Source organism: Mercenaria mercenaria, chromosome 2 (assembly GCF_021730395.1).
Source record: "Mercenaria mercenaria strain notata chromosome 2, MADL_Memer_1, whole genome shotgun sequence".
In the NCBI taxonomy this organism is placed as follows: domain Eukaryota; kingdom Metazoa; phylum Mollusca; class Bivalvia; order Venerida; family Veneridae; genus Mercenaria; species Mercenaria mercenaria.
Window position 1 is genome coordinate 1,099,313 of NC_069362.1, and position 22,689 is coordinate 1,122,001.

At 31.5% G+C, this 22,689-nt stretch overlaps 1 protein-coding gene across 1 annotated transcript in view; it reads left to right on the top strand.

The window, feature by feature from the left end:
• LOC123543360 (carbohydrate sulfotransferase 14-like) overlaps positions 1 to 22,689 on the top strand; it is an 88,242-nt gene that overhangs the window by 39,107 nt on the left and 26,446 nt on the right. Inside the window, exon 2 of the mRNA XM_045329437.2 lies at positions 12,873 to 12,928. Within this exon, the coding sequence (XP_045185372.1) occupies positions 12,873 to 12,928 (56 nt within the window). The remainder of the gene's footprint in view (positions 1 to 12,872; positions 12,929 to 22,689) is intronic.

The window sequence follows — 22,689 nt, forward strand, 5'->3', positions numbered from 1 at the left end:
TTTAAGTTTGTTTGTTTGTTTTGGGTTTAAGGCTGTTTTTCAATAGTATTACAGTCATGTAACGGCGGGCAGTTAACCTAACCAGTGTTCCTGGATTCTGTACTAGTACAAACCTGTTCTCCGCAAGTAACTGCCAACTTCGCCACATGAATCAGAGGTGGAGGACTAATGATTTCAGACACAATATCATTTATCAAATAGTCACGGAGAACATACGACCCGCCCGAGGATCGAACTCGCGATCCCGCGATCCGTAGACCAACGTTCTTACTACTGAGCTAAGCGGGCGGGCATACAATGGTATTTAAGACTTAGTAGTAAATGGTTTATCTTTTCAGCGCCGACCCGATTACAATGAAATATAGGTCAAAATCAATGTTATTCAACTACGCCGAAAAAAAAATCTAATTTAAAACCAAAGTCAGCGTCACCTCGTCGGATTCTTCAAGAAATAGTACATCAATGTACTGCAATACAACTCTTTATCTTTCTGAATTGATGAACATGTTTTTTATCGTATACTTCTAGTGTTTTTTTTTTCTATTTAATACAAATGAACATAAACATACAGGTGTTTGATGGGGATTGTGTACATTAAATCAATATGTAATGATTAAAATAAATATGTGCGTAAAAGATGTGAACAGTTTAACATTGATGGTATTTCAATAAAATAACTGTTGTCATAAAGTCTTCCTATGCTGCCTCGTACTCAAATGTAAATAAAATATAGAAGCTTATTGATAAATAATGATATAATTATTTCATATATAACTGAAAACAATATTGCTAGATTAAAAAAATAAAAATAAAACATCATTAAAACGCTAAGACTTTAATTCACGACCCTTCAAAACTGTATATTAATACAATTTAATATAGTTCTAAATGTGGACTATTTTACAAATGTTTGAATCAATGAGTGATTTGCTTTCGAGAGAAATCTTGTCTTTGCATTTAAATGCATGGACATTATTCGTACTTATAAGGTGTACTACTTTATCTAATTCATCTAAAATCTATAAAATCGTTTTAAATTTTCAGATGAGACTAAAAATATGAACAACACGTATAACTTCATGTTATTTATTCAATGCTTTCGGCACAAATTTTCCCATCATATATGTGAATTTGAAAAAAATCTATGAAAGGAAAAAAAACTATAGGAATTCTCTTTAAATCCCAACAGGACAGAGCTATTGCGATTTACGTATTTTGGCCTATTTCTTCGAGCCCCTATGGGTGTTTTCCTTGTTGTTCTGTCTTCTGTAAAGCATTGAGTACGTGCGTTTTAGGCTCTTAAAGATATATTTTTGCATTCTTTTGTGTTTTACATTATACACCTACTGTTGCCTTTGCGTATGTTAGGGTTTCGAATGGCGATGATAACTTTTGTCTACACTGCTTCGGAACACGGTGGTGGTAAGTATGAGGTTAGTTGCACCATAAACCGGTTTAAACTCCGCAGTGGTGGTTTCGCGTGTGTTAATCGTGTGTGCCTTTGGGGAGGTTGCGTTTGGAACGTGGCTTTTCCTAATGGATATTGTTCCTTTGTTTTCTTGATCTTCGTAGATGTAGCTGCTCATCCGTTTCATATTAAGCCACTTCGGGTAGGCAGGTGTGGATTTTCAGTCAAGAATCCGATCAAAGGGTTATCCGTTTGCTTTCTGTAGTGATTAAAATGGGTGTCCCTAACGTATTACACCATCTCTGGTGAGCACTTAAAAGTTGAAAATACTACGCCTGCCGTCACCTATTTGAAATAAAGTTGAAAAACGGGGTTAACGCGTATATAATAACACAAGGAAAACTAGCGATAAGTTTAGTTGCGTAACAATTTGTATCACCACAAGATCTTACACCTTTTCTTGAACTGGCCAGATTCCGTTATGGTTCTGAGAATTATGACCCTTGATAGGGCCATAATTAGCTATAATTTACCTTGTCTGCAGAATAGCAGCTTCATTTATGATTCGAATTTAATCAAAAATGCACAGAACTTGTGTCACCATAAAATCTTGGTTCCTTTCCTGAACCGGTCAGATCCGGATGATCCCATAGTGGGTTCCAGTGTTATGGCCCCTGAAATCGCCAAAAGTTTTTTTTTAATTATAATGTATTTTTTCTCTTTTATGACATACATCATACAAACACGTTACACTTGTTTTGTACAATTCTGCAGACCTATTAAATAATAATAAAATAGAAACAATATCTTTGAGATATATAAAACAATTGCAATTAATTCCCATTCAGCTTTGTTTATAAAATCGTTTTGTATGTCAAAAAATAAGATAAATAAATGTATCCACTTTGCATGATAAGACGCTTAATTTGGGAAGAAAGTTAACACTGTATAAGATAAAAGTAGAGAAAAAAGTATAGAGTATACCCATGTGCGCTCTTGATTACCTTTGAAATAGATTATTTCATTTTTTTCATGTCTCTCAGTGATGTACGTGGTAAGGATGCATATTAAAGATTTAAGAAAGACCATTTCTTTAAATGATAATCAATTTTGTTTTGCATTATTGCTATTTCTTTTTCTAGACAAATTCTGATATTTAAATAGGATAAAACATTTGAATTCGGGAACCTTTTGTCTATTTTTCATTTGAAAAATAAAATATTTCATCCAAAAAAAATCATGAAATTGATGTTTTGTTTTTTTTAACCCCGTTTGCACAATTCCAAAACTTATACATTCTAGATTGAACAGGCACGATATTCCCTTTTCTGCAAGAAAGCTACTTAGTCTATTCCACAAAATTTGAACATGATTACATTCCCAAAATAAATGTTCTATGTTTTCCACTTGCATGTTACAAAAATCACATAAGTTTGTTCTAGACATTTTAATTTAATACAAGTATTTATTTGTTGGAACTATTCGCATTAAAATTTTATAACTTTCGTGCCTATCGTTGCTTTAAAAATTTGTCCATGAATTTTATTCCATTTTATGTTATTGTTTTCAACAGTAGATCCCCATTTATTTTCTGTTTTTATTTCTGGTTTAGGTTTTACATTTAATTGTTTGGTGTACAGTAATTTGTTTGGTGCTTTTGCTGCCTGAATTTTATTAAGCAGGTTGTCTGTAGTAGTGTAAATAATGTTTTCTTTTTCAAGTGATTCTTTTAGGTCCGGCTTAATGCTGGTGACAATTTGATAATATTTTAGGAATTCGTTATCTTCTAGACTGTATAAATACTTGAATTGATAAAAACAATATAAAATATTTTTTCCTGTAATCAAATAAGTGTTCTAAATATTTTATTCCTTTTTCATACCATTTTTTGTAATACAACGTTTTATTCCCATTCCTTATGTCAGAGTTGTTCCAGATTATCTGTTTTCCACTTATGTCATTTAATTCAACCTTCTTAATGGTATGCCATGCAATAAAAACATCTTTGAGAAATGTGTTGTTTTTACATATGTTTTCAATGTCTTTATCATTTAAATTGCATTCAGATACCAACTTTCCCCCTGCTGTTTTGAGAATTGTATTATAGAAAGTACCCCAAATTACACTTTCACTGTTACACATAAATCGTTTTATCCAACAGGCTTTTATCGAGTTAAAAAAAAAACACTTAATATTTATCATTTTTAGTCCTCCTTTCTCGTAATCAAGTTGTAGTACATCTCTTTTGATTTTTTCTGTTTATTGTTCCATATAAACTTATACATTATCTTTATTGTTTCCTTTAATTTTTCTTCAGAATGACTTGGTAAAACAGTAAAGGGATATATAAGCTTCGGTAACGCAAAGGTTTTTATCACTGTATTTTTTCCTACTAATATCAGTTTTCTGTGTTCCCATTGTTTCAAACAGTTTTTAAAGCTATTTTTTGGGGGTCTAGATTTAGGTCTACATAATATTTAATATTGTTCGAGAATGTCATACCAAGTGTTTTGCCGATTCAGATGTCCAATTAAATTTTTTATCATCACACAGTTTCATATTTGTATTTACTACAGATCCCGCTCTTAAAATTGCTGATTTGTTGAAGTTAAGTTTTAGTACTGATATGTTTCCGAAATTAGTAATGACGTCAATAAGTTTTTCGAATGAGTTTCTTTGTCCGTTGTTTAAGAAGGTTGCATCATCTGCTAAAAGTGTTTGTTCAATTTCTTTACAATTGATCGTCACTCCTTTAATAGAATTATCAGTGTTGATATAATTTGCTAAAAATTCAATGCATATTATGAAAAGCAGAGATGACAATGGACATCCTTGCCTTACCCCCTCCTCCCCCACCCCCACCCCCCTCTTATTGGAAAGGATTCGGACAAGTTTCCGTTATTTATAACTACGATACTTATATCGTTGTAAAATTATTTTATCCAATCAATAAAAGAGACACCAAAATTTAAGTGGTGTAAGCACTGAAACATGAAAGTATGATCGATGCTGTCAAAAGCTTTTTCAAAATCTGCAAACAGCAGTAGGCCGGATTCACTTTTAGTTTGTAAATATTCCATAGTTTCAAATAGAAACCTAATATTTTCACTGATGTATCTGTTTTTCAAAAATCCTGTTTGAGCTTTATCTATTATGGAGTTTATAACTTTTTAAGACGATTCGCTATTGATTTAGTTGCCATTTTATAATCAACATTTAAGAGAGTTATAGGGCGCCAGTTTGATAAAGCTAATGTATATTTTCCGTCTTTTGGTAGTAATGTAATAATTCCTTGCTTTTGCAGGTCTGTTAGTTGTTTTGTTCTATAGGAATAGTTAATTGCTTTAACGTAGTGTGTTTTAATTGTTTCCCAAAAAACTTTATACAATTCACTAGTAATCCCGTCTGAACAGGACTCTTTTGGTTTTCATTTCTTTTAAAGCTTCTAACACTCATATTCAGTTAAATACCCTTCACATGTTTCCTTTTCATGTTCATTTAGTTTTTTTATATGCTGATTGTGGAAGTCATAATCTGTTTTTATTTTTGATCGTTTTGAATACAAATTTTCATAAAATGATTTTTCTGCTTTAAGGATTTTGACTTGATCATTTATTTTATAATCTCCAATTTTTATTTTGAATACGTTTTTCCTCTCTGTATTTTTCTTTCCTAAACTTGCGAAATATCTAGAATTTTTTTCATTCCCTTCAATGCTTATTGCTTTTGCTTCTAACTAAAAGTCCATTTATTCTTGAATCGTTCAGTTTTTCAAGTTCTTGTTTCTTTTTATTTCTAAACTAATTTTATTGTTTTCTGTGTCATCATTCACATTAACTACTTTATCTTCTAGGTCTTCTATTTCTTTTTAAGTTTTTCTGCTTTTTCCTTGTCTATTTCTTTCTTATTTCTGGCATATTTATTGTTTTGGTCTCTAATTTTACCTTTTATGATTTCCCACAATGTATTTGGATTACATTCTTTATTTATTTCTACAACTTCATTAATATTACTTCTTATAATTGTTTGATATTCATCTTCATTTAACAGACTGTTATTCATTTTAAAATAACCAGGGCCTCTTTTAATGTCTGTAAAGTCAATTCTAATTTCTAAAACTGAATGATCCAGTTTGTATCCTGGTTTTATTTTGCAACTATGAGTAATATTTACTTGGGTATCAGAAATTAAAAATGGTCTAGTCTACTAAAAAGTATTGGTTTTGTATTAGAGGGCCACGTGTATTTTAGTTGCGTTGGATTATTTTTCCTGCAAATATCAATAAGGTTACAGGAATCTATCAAATAAATTATTTTTTTCCTACACATTTTATGGGTATCATTTCTTTTTTTATGTTTATTTTTTTTTTGTCTAAGTTTTTGTCTAAAATCGTATTAGAATCTCCCCTAAAATGATGTTTGTGTCATATTGTTTTAATATTTCATTTTCAAGTTAACCAAATACTAATGCATTATCATCGTTTGGACCATAAATATTAAATATCGTTATTTTTCTATCGTTGATAGTGAGTTCTACACTGGCTAGTCGACCTGTAATTAATTCCTTATAAGTCATGCTTGAATAAGAAAATGAATCGTCAAAAAGTATGGCTATTCCAGCTCTATTACTTTTATGTCCGCTAAAGAAAACTTCTCCCTTCCATTCATTTTTCCACGTATCATTTACAAGCAGCTATTGTGATATTGTCTGCACAATAGCAGCTTTATTTATGATTTGATTTTAACAAAATTTGCATACAAATTAATATATCACCATAAGATCTCGATTACTTTTTATACGCCCGAAGGGACGTATTATGTTATCTCCTCGGTGTCCGTCTGTCGGTCTGTCTGTTGATTAGCAAATTCCCTTCCACTCTGTAATTCTTGAACCCCTTGAAGGATATCAACGAAGCATGATACAAATGTTCATCTCATCAAAACAACGTGCAGAGCGCATGTTTCGGTTGGCTTACTTCAAAGTCAAGGTCACACTTAGGGGTCAAATGTCATTTTGTGTGTATATTGCTCTACATTTGCATTGCATTACAGTGCTCTTGTTTTTATTTGGCAGATCTTTCTTCTGTTTCCTTACAATATCTTTTTTTAACTACTTCTTTTTTATGTTACTATAAATAGCTTATTTAGTAATCTTTTTATTATTGGCGTAGGGAAAAACCGAGACCACTTTTCTGTGGTACAACATGGATGGTACCTCCAGTGTTTAGGTGTATTTTCACATATTTGTACCTTGTAAGAATTGTTTTTTTTTCTTTTTGGTTAAATTTGTACCCTTTGTTGTCCCTGTCCTTTGGACTTGTAGCTATATAGAAAACTGATTCCAAAACAATTTTACACAAGACTAGTGTTCCTTGGGTGACACTCTACTGTATTCCTTCAAATAATTTTGATTCAGCAAAAAACATGCCCCCAAAGCGTTTTGCTTATTTTCCCTAAATGCCTTTATAGAACTTTGAAAATCTTTGTGTCAGAAACTGCTTGTCCGTTTTCAAAAGATACTTTACATAAATGTTTCTTGGGTGACTATCTACCAAATTCCTTCAAATAATTTTGATTCACTGGAAAAATGGCCGCCTGGGGAGGGGCTTATTTTCTCACAGCTATACAGAAACCTTCTTGTATGAAACTACTGGCCTGATTTGAAAATAATTTTATTTGAAGTAACTTTAACCATATATTTTTCAACTTTATTTTCTCATAATTCTTTTGATTGATCTTGATTATGATTTTTTTGAACTTCTTGTTCTTAAGTGCAATAATAACAGGTGAGCGATATAGGGCCAATATGGTTCTCTTGTTAAGTTTAGTTCAAAGTCTTAAATTAAGATATGTGTTCTCATACAGTGCATTTGGTTAAACATCTAGCAACATTTTTATGAAATGACATACTATTTTTTTTAAAAAGAGACATTAAAGCAAACGACATAATTCCAATTTCAGGGTGTCCAGTGTGAGTTCTTCTAGTTATGTCAAATGCACCAATCATTATTTTGGTCCCACTTTCAGTATCTCTATTTGGAAAATACACAGACACTATTTTTATAAACATTTTGCCTTCACAATGACGTACTGCATTTCAAACTTGTGTCCTCTACTTTAGAGATGAAATGCCATCTCGTCAACACTAAACTACCTGGATTAGATAGTTATGTCACAGACTGCACATTTGCAAGTTACAGAATATCTATTTAGCAGTCCTTGTTAATTTTATTTGATACAGACTCTTGAGAAGGCTGGCTCTTCTGGTGATATCACAGGTCTTCTGACTGCCTTTATTTTTACCATGACATTGTAGCTGTCACTAAAAATTAGAGATGTGGGAGAATAACAATCTGAATGTCTTTCATTTGACTATAGGTGGTGGTGGGATGGGGATGGGCTCTCCTGTTAAAACATTTGTGACATTATGTTACTGGGTAGAACTACTGATATTCTACAATAAAGCTGGAGGGTTTCCTCTCACAAATTTGCAAATGAATAAAATTTGCAAACACTATTTTAATCATTTAAATTTTGTTATATACGTAAATGTATAATAAGTACATCTTTCCTTTAGGGTTAGGGGTTAGGGTGCTAGGGGTTATGTGCTAGGGGGGAGGTGCGGTGATCGCGGGCTTGAGATGTGATGCACATTTCATTAACTCTCATAAACAGACTCAATCAAACCGAGTCTGCTATTATTCTTCTTGGTTGCATTCCCTGCTTCCAAAGGATCTTTTTACAGATTTTATTAACTATCACAACAGCAAACTTTAAGTGCCGTGAGGTGGCTGTAAAATGTGTCCCCTTGGTTGGTTTCAGTGTTGTTATATTTTCTGGTCCTTTGGGATCATGGAGTTCATTCAACATATGTGTAATAGTTTCCGCTTAAGCCGGTGCTAGGGGACGTGAGAGGTGTTGCACATTTCATTACCTTTCATGAACAGACCGAGTGTGCTATTATTCTTCTTGGTTGCATTCCTTGTTTCCAAAGGATCTTTTTTACATATTTTATTTATTCTTTTAATGAAAGTGATTTATCACATAGACTCCAGCCTCCCTCCCTGAAATGATTTTAAAAGGAATAATTGTATAAAATACATCAAATACTTTTGACTTTGCTACACTTTGATTAAAGATACATAGAAACTAAACAAACTTCATAAATATTCTGTCAAAAAATAACATTCAATCAAGCATTTATAACGATTTGAAATCAGACCTTATCAGATACTAAGACAAATTATAACTAAAATAAAACCTTCCTCTTACTCCAATATAAGGATTATGATGATCATTCATTCGTTGTCTGGTATAAACACAAATAAAACTAAAATGGTAGTTGTTACATTTTGAGAGATACAGGATTTCATCCTTTTCAACATTGTATGGGCCACTTTAAAGGCCAAATCTGTTATTCATACATGTGCAGAGGGTCCTTTTTCTGAAAAAGGGTATGTTATATTTTGAAATTTCAAAACTTTATCATTATTTATAGTTATAATACAATAGAATGTATATCATTTTAGTTATACGAAGTCCTACTAGCTATTCTTGTATCATAGATTGAGAGGTCACGATTTCATACTTGTATGAATATGGGCAAGTGGGGGACTTTATTCTTTTTTAAGTAAATACATGTAGGCTTCTGAGGTGTAAATACAAAAAAAAAAGATAATTATTAACTTTAAACACAATCAATCCATTTACATTCAGTATATACGTATATACTTGTAAGGTAAGTTTCATTTGTTTTGTTGGATTTAACGTCGCACCGACACATGATCGGTCATATGGCGGCTTTCCAGCTTTTAATGGTGGAGGAAGACACCAGGTGCCCATCCGTGTTTTATTTCATCGAGCGAACACTTGGGTAGGACCATCGACCTTCCGTAAGCCAGTAAGATGGCTTCCTCACATGAAAAATTCAACGCCCCGAGTGAGGCTCGAACCCACATCGACCTTAACCACTCGGTCACGGAGGCACCTAAGGTAAGTTTCAACCTGTAAATGACAGTTTATGAGTTTCATCAGTATGGAAGGATATAAAATTTGTTTTCAAAATATTTCTTCAACAGCTGAAGTCTTAGTAAGTTAAATAACTAAAATTTCAAAATTAATCTAGACCAATTAATGTCAAAACTATTTTGAGAAAGTGAAGGCAGTACTCAAGGGAAAACCGGTTCTGTTGGTTCTAATACTGAAACAAAAGAACAGTAGATGTTGGTGATATTGAAAATGTAGCGAGCACAGTCTAGCGCTCAGTATATAAAAATAAAATATATTTTATATGTGCTTCCTTGCCGACTGATTTAAACAAATGATTTTTAAACATAAAATAATTAATGCCAATCAGTCGTTCTCAACTAAATAGAAAAATGTCACTCAACAAAACAAAAACGAAAATGTTGCAGCCTGTTCAAGGACGGTAGTGGAAATGCATGCTACCGATCACGCCCTCTAGCCCCGGGTTGAGCAGAACTCAACATTTACACATGATAAAAGTACAAAAAAGCAATTTAGAGACATCCGCAGATGTATTGAAACGGCGGTGAACATGGAACCTTCAATGATCCACGTGTTGAGGCGTGTAATTCCACGAAGAGCATCGATTGGTCCCTAGTAAAAATTAAGGGTTTGCCCCAAATGAGAAAATAATTGACATAACTAAACAAACTGGAATTTAGGAAGGGGATCTGAGGTTATGGAGCCTGCGTATCACAGGAACTGTCAAAAGACAAATTTAAAACGCAGGCACTATATCCAAGGGGTGATTAAACAATACCCAAGGTTATGAAAGCGGAAGTATTGGAACCACCAAGGCCGAAATGGTCATGTTGGGGAACTAAACAGTACCAATAACACGACATAAAAGTCGTGCTGAACGATCTAAGAAGATCGAAATATAACAACTGGTAATGACTAAAACTGCGATAGGAGGTCAATAACTTAATAGTATTTGGTAATATTGTGCACTACTTAATTTTAGCGGTTAATCACCTGCCGAGTGATATATTTAAATACGTATATATTTCGAGGTCATTGACTCCTTCGCCGCCAGGCAGGGTTACATCGCTTCGTGGCGCTTTACTGGTATCTATAAGCTTTTATTCAACAATAATTAATGAGCGCTCAATAATTGACAAAGACTATGCCTTTAGTACTATGATTATTTAAGTGCATAAATTGTCCTTAATTTGTATATTTTAGTAATAGGAGCCTTAAAAAATATCAGAATTATCATACTAATAGATATAACCTTCTTTTCTGAGACTTCGTTGGAGATTAATGTTTGTTTCTTTAAGTCTATCATCTAAAACATTGAATTATGACGGATCATAGCTGGTTCGAAAAAGTTCTGCAGAAATGGTTGGGTCTAAGTATTCTAAGTACGAAGTATAAGGTATGCGGCAACTAAATCGTATCATTAATATAAATCCTATTTCGGACATCTAGCCACATAGATTGATGGAATATTGCTACACAAAGACAATTCTGGAATTAATCATCTCAAAATTTAATCAAAAATCCGATAAGTTACCCTGCTATTGATAATAGCGTTGGCTCTTATGATTGGCTCTTATCTTTGCAATTCAGCTCTTTTAAGTATATTAAACGACAACCGTGTTCCGCATTCACCATTATCTTCTTACTTCAATAAACAAATTGAAAGTAGTTTGCTTCAAAAATATAACTGTGACTTTCAACATATCTAGGACAAAGATAAAGCTTTACCAGCAGATGTCTTATCTAGGCTTTGAAACAAGTGCTCTGCATTTCATAAAATTGAATTTAATTCAGTGAATGTTTAACAATTGTATATGTTATATCTTAAAGCATTCAACATTTTTGTTCATATTAAATGTTGAAAGTTTAAAAGAATGGCTTTTCTTTACGTTTGGAAGGTGTTATTTACCTATCATTCACATTCCATCATGCCTCATTTTATTCCTTAATATTACTTACTTATTGTTTACTGTAATTTGTGTCCAAGTTTTAAGACATAATGCATTTCTATTAATTACTAGAAGCTTCCATGATGCTTAAGACATGAAAGTATCTAAGGACTCGCACAACTTTATCTATGACAACATGATTTACACTATCATTTCGTATTTAAAAAAGCACATTTTAAGAGAGTATTTATAGACATTATATGAGAAACTGATTTCAATAAAAGTTTGATGAGGACATGATTTAGATTTCTTTTATTTAAGATTGGACTTAACGGTAAGTTAATATTTTCAGGTATTTGAATAGTTACTTTTTACTATAAACTTATATTGTATTTTTTGTTGCTGGTTTCTTTTCTGTAACGTTAAGTATTTTAAGAAAGAATAAAACGTTAACCTTAGAGGAAACACTGCATACATCTTTTATATGCACATTTAAACAGACACGTTTCGTTCCATTTTGAAGCATATGCGTATGTTATTAATGCATCATTCAACATTAATTAACGTAGGAATTTTTGTGACATATAATTTGATAATATATTGATAGCATCGTATGTTGATAGTAACCTACAAGACCTGAATACGTATAATGATAAGTAAGATGTTATATGTTTTATTCAGTATCAGGCTCAGTATACCTCTTTTAATTCAGGTTCACTAAATTTAAGAATTTTTCAAACATTTGGCGAAGATAATGCCCTATAAAATATAAACGAATGCGATTACTTTTCCAACTCATTTTCTGACAATTAAGGAATCATTAATTTTCAATTTTACAAAGTATGAAAAAATCGCTGTTGTAGAAATCATCTTTCGTGCTCTTGAATTTGGTCTGCATAACATGAGGTCCTTTGGCTTGACATATCAATGAAATGAGGGCGGAATTTTATAAAAAGATACTAAATTTCAGAAAAAAAATATTCAGAAGAGTCTGATTAATATGTAATGGAATAAAAAGCATTAGGAGTAAAAGTATATGCTTATGTTATATTTACATTTTTCACAGCGACATATTGTTTTTTTTAAAAATTAGTCTTTTCTACAATACTCAGGTTTTAACTTCTAATAGATTTAACGTTCTTTCGAGGAATATTTGATGACTCGCCCCTTAACCTACAGCATCGTTTAATTTATTGCGCTCAACCTATCCAAGCTGTTCTAATCAACTGCACACATGGTCAAATTTTAAATTTGAACACAAACACATCTATTCTCTGTATTCTGTATAGAACATACTTTTTCTGTATCCATTTATACACATTGCATAGGATCAGTATAGAGCTAGTTGCGCATCTAATAATATATGCAGCAAATGTTATCGACAATACATATATCTTGCATTCTATATTTTTGTTACCAGAACAATGCCATATAATTTATTTTCGTCAAATTGTATAACCACTAAATTCTTTAAAATTGGGTAAGTGAGATAATGTATGGTTCATTCCCATTGTTTATGACAATAAACAATCTACCAAACTCATTTACAAGAACTTTACTTTTATGCAGGGACAAAATCTACTGATGATTTAAAACGAGAAACATGGACTGGAACCCCTTTAGAGGTAAAACCAATGACAGGTATTTATCTGCATCCTTCGCTTTTAAAACGACAATTCTCTATTCTAACTCCATTAAAACGTATTCAACGTCCAGAAAATTACAAAAAAAATATAGTGCAATTATGCAGTCCAATATGGACCTATGCAGCATTACTTTCTAACTGCATGAATATAGACTGAACCTTATTCCTTGAAATTGAATATTGTGTTTGTTTGTTAGGTTTTAAATACACTTCGACAGAACTTTAGTTTTAAGCTAAATGATGTTTAGCAGATTTCAGAAATTCTATGTTCATAAACGCTTGCGTTTTGTCTTTTTCATATACACCATTGATATTGCTGAAAATGTGTCGCTAAACATGTTGTTGATGAAAGCTGTCTGCTAGTAGCTTTGCCAGGCATTTGCTATTTTGAAATCTATGGTTAATCCTATTTAACACAAATAAACCTGAAATTATGTTATCAATAAGGCCAAACAGACTATTTTATCATAATAGACATTTAGGTCTTTAACTAAGAATAGTTTGTACAAGACGTAAATATATTAAATATATATAACTTAATCCTCACCAAAACTGTGAGATTCATTGTGAGCGTGAAAACAATATCTTAAAGGACTATATGGGAAAGTTCTATTATCATTTTTCCTTTCCATAAATGCATTACAAGATCATCTATAAGATGTCGAAAAAATGATTTAAAACAAGAAGACATTTACTGTATCATTTGTTCGTGATGAACATTTCATAATTGGCTGTAGGATGAACAATACACATTCGGTCTTTGTGCTATATTTCCACTACAGTTTCGATATATATTCGTCTAAGTCTTGAAAGAAACGTTCATTTTGTGGTTTTTCATTGCTTCAGTGTAACTCTAATTACATGTACATACGTGATTAACTACAGGTCCGTATAACTAGTTTGGATTGGCTGTCATGGTCAAAAGACAATATTACTTGATTAAGGACTGGCCTAAGAATACGGTTTCTTGCATGTCAGACCGGGATGTCCGGTATTTTTACCGGTGCTGGAAAAATCCATCTTACACCCGCGGTGTAAGATGACTCTCGTGCTTTAAATGACGTATTACGAACTACATATATGTAGAAGATTTATATAATTATTTATATTTTATTTCGAAAACCGGAATAAAAATTCAATACCTTGACAGTTCCACTTTGTTCCTGATGGTATATTTCTCGATTCAAAACACGTTATATTATCAAAAATTCATAACCTTACGCTGGAACCGATAAAACAAAACCGGAACTAAACATTGTTATTTGACTTTAAAACATCATGACGTACTTCCTGTTTACGGACGTTGATTTCCCGCGCTGTGTTTAAATACGCTGCTAAAAGAAATAGTTCTAAAAATAAATCCGTCCGACTGATTTTATTTTTGTTATTATATCTTGATATCGGTGTGCAAGAAAAAGATTCTGTCACTGGTTATAGCTGCAGATGGAAATATCCGGCTCTCGGGTAACTCTTTTGGCGGTAACTCGGTAGGAACCTCCTTACCGCCTGAACAGTTACCCTCGAGGCCGGAAATTCCCATCTGCACCTATAACCTGTGAAAGAATCTTATATCATTTGATTTATTTCCGTCTTGTTCTCTGAACAGAAATACAAAACATAGTTAGGTTTTTGAAGTTCTTCACTCCCTTTATGCAAGAAAATAAATAACCTACATACACATACAAATCATATGTGTCTTTGAAATATGGTTTATAACACTGAATTAATGTTTTGTTACAATTTAATCTATCCTGACGTCATTCCACTCTTCCATAAGTAAGGAAAATGGTACAAAATCGATTTGTCTTTTACACTCTTTCTGACAGTTTGTAACACGCTTCGATAATTTATTGAACTCCCAAACTATGCACCAATATGTAACTTAATTTGAAATATTGACAAGAGTTTAATTTACTCCATTAAACATTTAGAACGATTCATTATAATTTTTGATTAACGTGCAAATGATTCTGCTCTATAGGGTAATACTTTATATATATAGTAAAATAGAGCTTCAATTTTAAGTAAATAATAAGAATAGTCGTTGAGCCAGACCTAGTAATCTTGGCTAGCGGTACCATCTGAGAGGATTAAAGCTCAATGCTATTTTTGGATAGGTAAACATCTGACAATTCAGAAACTATGTGATAGTATTGCAGTGGTGGTAGGGTAGCTTTTTGTGCGTTATTAGCCGTGTAGTAACCCCACATTTTATTAAACTTCCGTAATGCATAAAAAGACTTTCTATTTCAAAGTAATGTTTCTCTCTTATTTTTGACTATATTTGCTTAGAGATTGATAGACTGGTATTATTTAAAATAAAAATTCATACTGACACATTGTTAATACAAATGATTTATTTTGTGAATTAACCATGTATAAATTATGTATTCTATGATAGCATATGCGTGTATAAATTTACAGGTGAAATGCAGTTTCCTGTATATTAGAGACCATGCAAGTACACAGTATATATTCAGTATTATTAGGTCTCAGTCAGTTTGCTATGCACTAGAGATCATATTATGATACAATTGTGTACATGGATACAAGTGGTTTCATAGAAAAATCTTAGACTCCCACTTGTAACAATTGTTATATGACATTGTACTTCATTTTACAGAAAATAACTTTCCATATACAGGGATCACGTACTGGCACTTCGCCTTCTATATATTCTTTTTCACAGATATGACATTTTTTTTTTTTTTTTTTAATTCAATTTCGTCTTTATTAGACATTCTTAGTTCTTTGTTAAAGTGCTCTTTAAATGTTTTCTGACAATATTCCTCTTCCTCAAGCATTTTTTCAATAAACTTATAAACTGCATTAGGACCTCTGTAAATTTTAGTTTGTTTAGTACCGTATATCGGGAAATTTTCGCGCGTATCTAATTTTCGCTTTATTCGCGTCCAAACGATATCGCGAAAATAAAAATCAGCGAAAATACCAAATTTCGCGATTTTCTGAAGATGTATGTTTCTACTTTCATTTTCATCTACCGGTGTCGTAATATTAGCACATGATAAAAATCGATATTAACCGTAGCGGTAATTACCTAATTACCGTACCGTATGAAGAAATAATCCGTCTGTCTTAATTGTTAACTTTTATCCTTTAAATCATTCACTGACACAGATTTCCTTGCACGATTTTGGTTATCAACTGGGACCAGACTGGTATACATATTGTTCCCGTTTCTCAATGGACTATGCATACAGAAGGCTCCAAACGGGTTGAAATATCTGGTGTCCACGACAAAAGGCAAATTATTGGTAGGTTTTTTCATTTTGTTTTACCACCTTTAAACCGTGCATTATTATGTTGGTTTGTTATTAACAAACAGTAGCCAATTGAACAAAAGATGAAACACTGCTGAATTAAATCTATTGAAAATATACAGTAGGTGTGAAATACATAACTTTACTGTGGTAAATATAACTAGCACGCCGGTACATACGGTACATACTGGCTGTTAGCTACGCTAACATAATCCTGTTGGAATAATCTCCCCTCACCAGATGGAAAACGCGAAAATAACATTCAGAGGTTAGAAATCGCTAAAATAAGATTCGCTAAAATTTAATTTTGACCAAAATCGCGAAATTTGATGCACGCGAAAATTTCCCGATACACCGTATATTTATCGTCATAACAACAAACAACTTTATAACCGTAACCACAATCTATATGATTTTGATTTGGTTCAGTAAATGAAGATTCAGGTGATGGTAAAGCAGTTAAACATTTCTTAGTTATTGATTTAAAATCAGCATAAATTATAAAAGGTACTGTTAAACCCTTATGATAATTTTTAAATTGTACTTTACTTCCCTCTTTTGGCATTTTTATGCCTTGGGTACCATTAATAGCTAAACAGTTTGGTATGTGTTCATTTAATATTCTTTCTTGAGAAAGAATTTTGTAAACAAGACTTACAGAAATGATTTTTATGCTGATCTTTGGTTTTATTAAATATTAATCTATTGAAGTATTTTATCCAAACATAATATTACACCGTCCTTGAAGTCTCTGGTGAGCTTCGCTGTGTTATTTCGATATTATTAATTAGCAACATGTCACACCTTTCGGAATAATGCTATTTTGATATGTACAATGGATAAATACTATTTTCTACATAATCAAATATATTAAATGATATTTCATTTTTAGTTTCAAATTTAGGTATTTGGTTTAATGTAACAGGAAACTTTATTCCTTTATAATTAAGTTTATCTATATTTTTTTTATAATTTAAAACTCTTTCAGAATGTTTTGTTACAGGAAGTTTGTAAGCTAAATGACACCATCTGAAACATTCTTTATATTTATTAATCCTTTCATTGAATTTTGTAACGGTTTTGGTAATTCTAAATAACTTGAAGCAGCCAATGGACTATACTTATATCTATTTATATAATGAGCATCAACTGTCTCTACTTTCCAGCCACTTCCTTCTGAAATCCAATTACTAATTCTATTTATTATTTCATCAAATGTTTGGTGTAAAGTGTTTTTTATTTCATTTGTATTAATAATAATTAAAGCCTTTGATTGAAAATAAGCTGATTTATATATTGTATCTGTCGCGCTCATTTTGACAAAATTTATTTTAAAACAAGGTTTATTTTTATACCTTTTAAAGTTTTAAGTTCAGATTTAAGTATTTCATAAGAGATTTTTTTTGATCTTGTCTATATTCAACTTTAATTTCATATCTCTTAATATATACTGATTTTTAGATCTCTCAATTTCCATCTATATATTATATTTAGAAAAAAAAGTTAAGCAAAAAAGGGTTAAAAATAAAGTTTAAGAAAAAAAAAATATTTAAATTTATATCATTTTGATATTCCACTTTTTACTCTGTTTTTCCCTTTACAGCACATTTTTACCCCGAATTAATATCAAGGTCTTTAAATGCTGATTAAGTGCTTTAACATATTTTTTCTTCATTAGTATCACAATCGGTTGCAATAACTTTTCTAGGATTGTTCCGGTTACTGTTAGTTAAATAACAATGTTCGAGGACAGAATCACCATTAAACTGTTTAGCAGAAGATAACATTTTTATATGACTGTTTAAAGTTGTTAGCTGAAAAGGAAATAAATATTTGGAAGGTTCTTGAGCAGCAAGTTCAAAAAGGTTATTAAATTTCCTCTTAGGTCCATAACATTTTGCCATTCGTAAATTGCTTCTGGTATAATATTAAAATTATGATTATATTCTTTAATAATATCTAAAAACGTACTTTTTCCTGATGCAATATTACCTTCAACTGATATAATTTTTCTCATTTATATAAAATACTTATTAAAAAAGTAATAATATAACTCTTCTTCTTTTTTATTTTTATATCCGTTAAGTTTAAATTCCTTCATATGCATTTCAAGAGGCATTGAATAGATTTTGTCTTTCTGCATTTCTAACAGTATTGTAAAAATATCCTGAATAACTTTTTTCTCTTCTTCTCTATTTACTTTTCCAGGACCATTAGAGCAACGAACAGCTAAAGCTGCAATACGTGCTTTTATTATTAGTTGTTTTATTTTGTGATGATGTGCTTTTAAAATAAATTTCTTGTCGTCAAGTTTTAGTCTATTAGTAAATATGGTAATTACTGATGAAACAGCGCCAGCAACAGCTACAAATATAGGAATAGCTGGAACAAGTGCTAATGCAGCTGAGCAACCAAAATACCTGCTGTAATATAGAATCCAGTACTTACTCTTCCACAAAATTTATAACTATTCCATTATTAGAAATTAGATATTCATTACTCATTTATATAATATATTTTCAATTTAAATTTCTTCCAATTCGTTTATGGTACCCAACTATTAAATTTTTCATTGTAACCTTTCCATTTTACTAAATCTTGTTTTTTCTTATAGTCTCGTCTGATAACTTTTTCTATTCTAAAATCGTATTGTGTAGTAGGTAAAAGTTCTTGTTCATAAAATGAGCTTTGAATTATTTCATTATTTAAATATTTAATAGTGTATGTTCTGGGATTTGTATTATTAATTTCATGAATTATAAATATCGCCTCTGTCCAGTTTGGTGTATATCCTTTTTCAAAATGTCTTTTAAGTTTGCTTAAGTGGGCTCGATCATCAATTTTAAATTTTGGTTTACTCTTTGGTATCTTTAAATTACCATATCAGTTAAAGTAAACAGTACCTTTATTTAAGTTTTTACTGGCTTTGGTTGGTGTCATTTATATACTAGAGTGTTTTGTTTTGTTATATTTATCAACAATATTCTGCAAATAATCTAAACAAGTATAAGTATTATTTGCTGTAAAATATTTCCACATTTTTCTTTTTAAACTTCTATTAAATCTTCCAATAACTACAGCTTTTCCTTCATTAATTGTATGATACATATTAATCTTATTTTTATTCAAAAATGATTCAAACTTTTTATCATAAAATACTTTTCCTTCATCTACCCATAAATGTGTTGGTGTTCTGTCTTCTGAAACTATTTTATTAAATGCTTCAGTAACAGATTCTCCAGTTTTATTCTTTAACGGAATAACCCAAGCACATTTGCTGAATATATCAATAACGGTTAACAAAGTACATTACACCTTTATTATTTTACACCGCTGTCGTAGCAAAACTCATGGGTCTTACATACTGCGTCCAGTTCATTAACGGGGTGGGGGGTGGGGGGTGGCGGGTGGGGAAGGTGGGGGTCCATTATCTTAAGGACTTCCTGACCCACAATAGTTATATCCTGGAAGTGTTAAACCTTTTTTAGGTAATAAAGGTAATATTGCTTTATGGATGTCTAAATTACATGCTTTGATAGTACTTTTAACAAATTTTGATTTCATTCTTCCACAAGATGAACAGGTAGCCATTTTCATTTTCTCCCTTTTCTTTTAGCTGTAGCATAATGAGGATTTATATTATCCGTAAATCGTTTTTCTTTCAGACATAATATTTTATTTTGCAAACTCATCTATATCATATGTATTTAAAACGTTTTATTGGGTTTAAAACCTGTGGTTATTGAATTGTCCGGCATTGATCTGGACTGACCATGGACTATAGGTTAAATGGGGTCAGATTGACCCTTCAACCTTACGTCCATCAAATCAGATGTTTTCATTTGGTTAAACCGGAGGTTTTCGTTTGGTTTAACCTATGATGTTCAGGGTACCAAGGGTACCAAGTTATTATTTTAAGACAGAAACTTAGTTTCTACTAAAGTTTAGGGTAAGACCAAGTGCACTTATAGAACTTGGCAAGGGGTCAAACGAGGTCAGATTGGCTTGGTTGTGGTATTTTATACAGTACTAATACCGAATGGTACTCTTCTACAGTAAGATAAGGTACCATAAGTTCACGATTTTCATAATATTTCATATAAACATTATAAAGTAATTGTTATTTATGTTTAGAAAAGAAATATTTTAACTAATCAATAAAATAATTCTACGGTTAAATATCAAATGTCATGTTCATTAATTGAATGCAAAAGTGTAACTTACGTTACTATTGTTTCCGTATTCAGTAATATTCTGCCATTATTATTTTCAGTCATTTTCTTTGTATAACATGTCAAGGTTATTCTTTGTTTTCAATAAACCACATTTTCTATGTATTCAGCATACAAGAACATTCTTAGTTAAGACTCTTCATCACTTTTAGTAAGATCATATCTTCCTCAGTTTCACTGGTTTCGTTTATGTCAATGTTGCATAATATGTCAACACGATCATCAGGAACAATCTTTTTATCACTAAAGTGGTACAGTAACTGTTGTTCATCATCAAAGTCCCAGCATTTTTTATCAACACCAGGAAGATAAAGGCACAGACACTTGTCGTCTAGAACCCTCATCCGCTCCAGCCCAAGCTACAAAGCACCTGTATATATTTTATTCATCATCATTGTATGTCCAGGCACAGACTATAATCACATAAGCAGTGTTAAACTTATTTGTACTTATTTGATATTTTGTGTGACCACAATACTGGGTCGGAGCTTATAATATGTCGTCGGAGCACACATGTTGACGTCCCAACTGTTTAGATGTCTGAACATAATTGAGTTTTGTTGTCATTATTGCTCATGAAATAGTTCCAACTCTGTGGAACAAAAACAACTCCTGATAGAAGTTTTATTTCGTAGAAGCTAGGTAGTCAACGCTAGCTTCTTTAAGAATGAATAAAGCGGCACGCACATTCATTCATTGATCAAAACTGGAATCTCGGAAAAGCACTCATGAAGTTAATCGTTACAATCTTTTGAAAATGTAGTCTGGTGGTTTTAGCCCCTGAAAAAAGTTTATGAGGGTCGGAATGTTAATGCTTGGAGATAAAGACTTTATTAAAGTTTAAACATCCCTGGTTTATTTGATTGCTGTCTCCAAAAAATATATGACCACTATATGCAAATTATAGAGGTCAAAATGTCATGCATTAAAACTGATATTTTCACATAATTTTTGGCACTCATGCAATGATTCATGAATAATTTCTCATTATACAGGATTTGATTTACAATATTAGGATTAAATAAACTATACACTTGTATCCAATTAATGAATTATGACTCACACCCGAAAACGTATTGTATGCCCATATATAAAGGTTAAAGGTCACAGGGTATATATACAGAACAAAATAGCTAACCGCATTTGCTAATTTTCCAATATCTTTGTAAATTCTGTAAATACAAATTTTAAATTTAGCATACTTTTAGAACAAACTGTTGTTAATAACATAATAAAATTTCAAAGACATTAAGTGACGCCAACATATAAATTTTATTAAATTTATTAACTAACCCCATTTGTAAAAAAGTCACAAAAACACACAAAAGCTGTTTTTAGTGAACAAATGAATACTATTTGCAAGAATAAGAACTGTTCATATTAACAATTTTTGTGGCAAATGGTTAAATATGACACGAATGGTGAATGCTGTTTTTTTTAAAAAGCAAGTTAACGAAGTTATTTCATTATCTTCCCAAAATACGTTTTCGTTTTTAGTATGTACATGCATATTGTTAACATGTTTGTTCACTTTTTGTGACCTGTCAAAAATTGGTTTAAATCTTAAAATGAATGAATATTTTTTCTGAAGACGTATTTTAGTTTTTTTGTAAGCTCGGCAATTTATCAGTTACATATTGTTCTGAGTGTACATTACATTTCAAAAAGTATTTTAGTTTATTTTTTGAAGATATTGGCAAATAAATATGAAGGGTACTTAGCTATTTTGTTCTGTGCATATTAGTTGTATACAATTTAAGAAAGCTTTCATTTTACAAGTTAAAAACGTCCCAATAAATCTTTATGTAATATTTGCATACATTTTATCATGAAATACTGTTGAAGTTCACCTTCCGGTAGGACATACTGTTAAGTTTTAAATGTTTCATTTCGTTGCTTTATTAGCTCGATTTTTCGAAGAAAAAGTAAAGCTATTGCTCTCGCCCTAGCATCGGAGCCGGCATCGCCGTCGGTTAAATTTTTTGGTTAAGTCAAATACATTTGTCACTATCAAAGCTGACTTGAAACTTAAAATGGTTATTTACTGTCAAAGTCTACACCAGCAAAAACAATTCCCAAAACTCTGATTTGAATTTTGATGGAGTTATGCCCCTTTTTGACTAAGAAAGTTTTTTGATAAAGTCAAGTATCTCTGTTACTATCAAAGCTATTGAGTTGAAACATTAAATAGTATTTTACTATCAAAGTCTACACCAGGAGAAACAAAC